This window comes from Phaseolus vulgaris, chromosome 4, assembly GCF_000499845.2.
Source record: "Phaseolus vulgaris cultivar G19833 chromosome 4, P. vulgaris v2.0, whole genome shotgun sequence".
Lineage (NCBI taxonomy): Eukaryota > Viridiplantae > Streptophyta > Magnoliopsida > Fabales > Fabaceae > Phaseolus > Phaseolus vulgaris.
Genome location: NC_023756.2, coordinates 16,169,372 through 16,174,805, shown reverse-complemented (window position 1 = coordinate 16,174,805; position 5,434 = coordinate 16,169,372). Strand labels below are relative to the sequence as shown.

The 5,434-nt window shown below is 35.9% G+C and overlaps 1 protein-coding gene and 1 long non-coding RNA gene across 2 annotated transcripts; one reads left to right on the top strand and one right to left on the bottom strand.

Annotated features, from left to right (window-relative positions):
- Window positions 1-415: 415 nt before the first annotated feature.
- LOC137837365 (uncharacterized) lies at window positions 416-1,632 on the bottom strand. Its single transcript, XR_011085439.1, has 3 exons — window positions 1,453-1,632; window positions 1,081-1,343; window positions 416-772 (listed from the first exon to the last, which is right to left on the bottom strand). It is a non-coding gene; the product is annotated as an uncharacterized lncRNA (long non-coding RNA).
- Window positions 1,633-3,376: 1,744 nt separating this feature from the next.
- Window positions 3,377-4,429, top strand: LOC137838363 (uncharacterized). Its single transcript, XM_068647607.1, has one exon. It carries the CDS (start codon window positions 3,377-3,379, stop codon window positions 4,427-4,429), a length of 1,053 nt encoding a protein of 350 aa, XP_068503708.1.
- The last annotated feature ends 1,005 nt before the right edge of the window (window positions 4,430-5,434 follow it).

Here is a 5,434-nt window from a genome sequence, read left to right as displayed (position 1 = left end):
ATTAATGTATCAAATCATGATTCAACTCCTAAAATACTTTATGAATAATAAATTGTAATATTCACCAATGACATAAAATTAGCAATATTAATAGTTTTAGAGTAGAATTAAAAAAGAGGAAACATGTGAAAGGCAAGGGTTGTTGCAGGACCACATATACCAGCTCCCACAATCACAATATCCGCATCAACATTTTTATCCATCTTCTCCCATTTCCTTCCTATTTAAGATATTTAATTAAGCCTAACATTTAAACTACTTAAAATATTGTACATAAAGTATAACATTATAACTTTTTTAGAAAAGAATTATCAAAAAAGAAAGTGTTTAGCCACATAATTTTGGCTCCAGCTCAAGCTACTTCCAACCTAAACCATGCAGCAAAGGAAACAACCAAAAAATGAAAATAAACTAAGAATTGACCATCACTGATCTCCAACAAAAATTCTCATTTCCAAAAAAATTCTAAAGCAACAGATATGGAAGAAGTAATAAAATAAAGGTTTTTCTAATAAGTGTCATAGGAGTACTAAGGTTTTATGGCACTCCTTAGCAAACCAAACCCCATAAAATGAATCAGGTATTCTATCTAGAATTTGGAAAGTAAAAGCCTAGACATTTAGCAAACCACATTGATTTGAGCTTAGGAGAGAAGATACTTCAATGGGCAAACATTGGATGGTTGATCGATCATGACATCCTCTGGCTCTGTCATATCCTCAGGCTATCCTTTCCACTTCTTTTAAATGCTAAGGGCCTCAACCATGCCTCCCTGAACATCACACAAAGTTAACTTATGTGAAAATTTTATCATTGCATACCAAATCAATCTCACGTGTAAAACTAAAACTCCTAATATATAGCAAATTAAACCATCAAACATATACACATTTAGTTTAGATTATATATATGATATATCTCAAGATATATGAAATGCAAGAGATTAATATTTTTTTACCACCAAAATCTAGAAATGGAAACTTAATCATAAACTTAAAATATATATACACAGAAACACAACACGTTGCATGCACACTCTATGAAAAACTTGATAAAGATTAAGATTAATTTTTCACATACCTTTCAATGCACAAGAAGTAAAGCATCTCCTTCCCCATCTTTTTGAATCAATTATACCTTTGTGCCATAAATTCCACAACCATCAACCCTGAAAACAACCCCCTCCATTCACCATATGTGGCCCCCTCCTGACCCTTAGCACCGTTTGAGAAGATGAACAGTAGAGTTTGCTAATCACAGGCATCATACTCATCTTCCAACTCTGGTGGACTCAACAATGATATTAGCTTCGTTCTCATTCCCATGGGATCTCCTCAGGGTTCCTTGGGATTAACAAAAGATTTAATGACATTGTTCATGAAGAAACGAACACTTACAACATAAATATGCAGGGCAAAACAATGGAACACATGAAAAGGGTGAAAAATATACCTGTGTCAAAAAAAGTGTAAATCATGATGCTCAGAGTCCTTGTTGGTGACATTGTGATGCTTACAATGTCCCTATTTCTCATTAGAACACCACAAATAATAAAGAGATGGCAGAAGCAAAAACGAAATATGAAACCAAAAACATCAAAACTTTTCCTTCGTGGAATATCCTTACCATACAAACCACACAATTTCAGAGAAAAAAAAAATGTCAATGGGTTCTTACCTTAAGAGCGAGGTGCTTATTGCCAAAGGTCGTGATGATGAGATTAAATATATAGGGTTTGGAAATGAAGAACAAAAGAATTGATGGTGAGGGTTTCGAAATTAGGAACTTCAAAATTATATTCAGAAGAAAATACACACAAAAACATAACTTTGCCAGAAAAAATGATCGTTCCACGTACCTGTTGCAACAACGAACCAAGGATTGCGGCGATAATGGCGGCCAAACATTGTGAGAAGAGTGAGAAGGGTGATATGGTTTGCGGTGAGACTGAGAACAGTGAGAGTGAGAACATTAGCAGTGAGATTGAGAAAAAAGGTTTCAGTGAGAATGAGAAGAGGGTTTGCGGTGAGAATGTGAAGGGTTTTCTGTGAGAGTGAGAAGAGAAGGGTTGCGGTGATAAGAGAAGGAGAATAGAACGAGAATGAGAACGATTGGGGTTAGCTGAGAGAGGGGAATACGAAAGAGGGGAAGTTTCAGTGAGAGGGGTTGCGTTGCGGTGAGAAGGGGGTTCAATGAGGACAAGGTTCGAAGAGGGAAATGTGAGGGGGGAATACAAAAAAAAAGAGTAAAGTTGTATATTTTCGAAGAGGGAAATACGAAAAAAATATTGGGAAAGAGGAAGGTCAAGAAGGAGGGAACGAATTATGGGAGAGCGTTTATTTTGAAGGATAATTATGGCGGTTCTACACGCCACATTTCGAAGGAAGATTATGGCGGTTAAGAAGTTGTCGTATTATACAGTTAATTGTGGCGGTTTTTAATAACCGCCATATTATAACCGCCACCAAATACAAGTTTTTTTGTAGTGGATTAGGGGGACGAATATTTTGATAATTTTAGAGAGTGTTTCTCTGCTAGGGTTTTTCCTTGTATCTTGCGATCTTATCAAGAATCGACCAATTCTTGTGGCGATCTTCCTTAGGCTTATCAAACTTTGTTTGTGGCACCTTCCTTTATCCAGGTTTTTATTATTACTGTTTTGAATTTATTTCGTTCCGTAACCCTAAATTCCCAATTTTATTGTCATGTCTATTTGGATTCATATCAGTTGGTATTCAGAGCAAAGGTTTGAGTCATAATATAATTGTGCATCCTGAATTTTTTTTTTCTTCCCCTCATTACTGTTCACGGTACTGTTCACGTTACTGTTCACGTACTGTTCACGTGTACTGTTCACGGTACTTATAATTTTTTTATTTTTTTTTAAAGCAGAAACAGAAAAAATAATAGAAAAAAAGAAAAGAAGAGGAAAAAAAAAGGAAGAAGAGGAAAACAGAAATAGAAAAAAAAAGAACAAGAGGAAAACAGAAAAAAAAAAAATAGTTCTTATTCAGTGCATACTTGGTGTTTGTTAAAAATTCTAAAAGTGTCCTGTCTACATATTTTATTTTCTCTATATATTGTTTTGCTTTCTGTTTTTAATTGTCTTGCTTGTTTGTCGATAGTGAAATTGTTCTTCACTATTTTGTTCTTTACTATTATTTTTAATTGATTCTGATTGCTACTTTTGAAAGTGATTCTGGATTATTGATTGCTTGATTCTTGTAAGAACCTTAAGTAGAGAAAGAGTGGTAAAAGGCAGTGTGATCATTAGAAAAAAAGCCTTATTGTGTGAAACACGAGTGTTGAGTGTAAACACGTGAGAAAGTGGTGTGAGGCCCAAACTTATTGTTATTTGTAATCTGTTTACTTGAGCATGGCAAGGGAACTGTCAGATAGTGGAATGTCTCAACTACAGATGCAAGCCTTAACACAACACTTGGAAAGGATAATGAAACAACAAAGTGATGGACTCCATGAGAGGTTGGATCAAATGGAGCAAGCACAACAAGTAAATCCAGAAAATAGAGGAGGAGATAGGAGGAGGAGAAGAGAAAATGATGGAGAGCAAAGAACTCTGAGAATTGATGGAATAAAATTAAATATTCCCACATTCAATGGGAAAAGTGATCCTGATGCTTACTTGGAGTGGGAAATTAAAGTAGAGCATGTGTTTGCTTGCAATGAGTATAATGAGGAGCAGAAGATGAAGTTGGCAGCAGCTGAATTTTCACATTATGCCTTAACTTGGTGGAATAAATACCAAAGGGAGAGAATTAGATATGAGGAACCCATGGTGAACACTTGGAAAGAAATGAAAAGGATTATGAGGAAGAGATATATTCCAGCAAGCTACAATAGGGATTTGCAACTCAAACTTCAAAGAATTACTCAAGGGAATAGAAGTGTGGAGGAGTATCTTAAAGAGATGGAGGTGACCATGCTTAGAGCTGGAAAGAATGAAGAAAACGAAGCAATCATGGCAAGATTTTTGAATGGATTGAATCATGATATTAGGGATGTTGTGGAGCTGCAAGAGTATGTTGACATGAAAGAGTTGTTGCACAAGGCTAACCAAGTAGAACAACAACTCAAGAGGAAGGGAATCATGAGGAGTTCTAACAATAATAAAAATTTCAATTGGAAGGATAAGGCGATGAAGGATAAAGGAGTTCCCTCAAGTTCAGTCACATCTTCAAGTGGGAAGTCACCTCATAAATATAGTAACTCACCACCTAAAAGGAAAACAAGTGAGGTAAAATGTTTCAAATGCTTGGGAAGAGGACATTATGCTTCAGAATGTCCAACAAAAAAGAATATGATCACTTTATCAAAGACACAAATAGTCAGTGAACCTTCAAGTGAAGAAGAGAAGGAAGAGGTAGAGGTGGAGTTGGATACATTGGAGGGTGATTTGTTCATGATTTGAAGGCTTATGGGAAGCAAAATGCAAGCTTTGGACCAAACCCAAAGGGAAAATATTTTCCATACTAGATGTTCCATTCAAGGGAAAATATGTTCACTCATAGTTGATGGAGGAAGTTGCACCAATGTAGCTAGCTCAATTTGGAGACAAAACCGCACCCAAGGCCAAACAAGCTTCAATGGCTTAGTGAAGATGGAGAGATGACAGTGAGTAAGCAAGTGGAGGTGAACCTATCCATAGGACAATATAATGACAATGTCTTGTGTGATGTGGTTCCAATGGAGGCAACTCACATTTTGTTAGGGAGGCCGTGGCAGTTTGACACCAAGGCTATTCATGATGGTTTCACCAATAAAATCTCTTTCATGCAGAATAATAAGAAGATCATTCTCAAACCCTTATCTCCTAGAGAGGTGTGTGAGGATCAAATCAAATTGAGAGAAAAGAGAGTCCAAGAGAAAAGAGAGATGAGTGAAACACCTAAACAGAGCAAGAGTGAAACACTTAAAAAGAGAGAAACACATGAGAGAAAAATGAGTGGATTACTGAAAGTGAATGAAGTGAAGAAGTTGCTACTTTCTAGCAAACCTCTTTATTTACCTTATTGCAAAAACAACACTTTGGTTGCTGACCATTCTAACCAAATTAATTTTCTTCCTAGTGTTGATTTTGTTTTACAGGAAATCCAAACTCAAGTTGAAGAATTGATGAACAGAGGATGGGTACAAGAGACCATGAGCCCATGTGTTGTTCCAGTAATTTTGGTGCCTAAAAATGATGGTTATTGGAAGATGTGCACATATTGCAGAGCACTCAATAACATTACCATTAAATATAAACACCATATTCCCAGGTTAGATGATTTAATGGATGAATTGTATGGTGGTTGTATTTTTTCAAAAATTGACTTAAGAAGTGGTTGCCATCAAATTAGGATTAGGAATGGGAATGAATGGAAAACTGTCTTTACAACAAAATATGGATTGTATGACTGGCGTGTGTTGCTAT

What these genes read in the sequence shown, in the direction of transcription:
- LOC137838363 (XM_068647607.1), top strand. Translation starts at nt 3,377, where the DNA reads ATGGCAAGGGAACTGTCAGATAGTGGAATGTCTCAACTACAGATGCAA.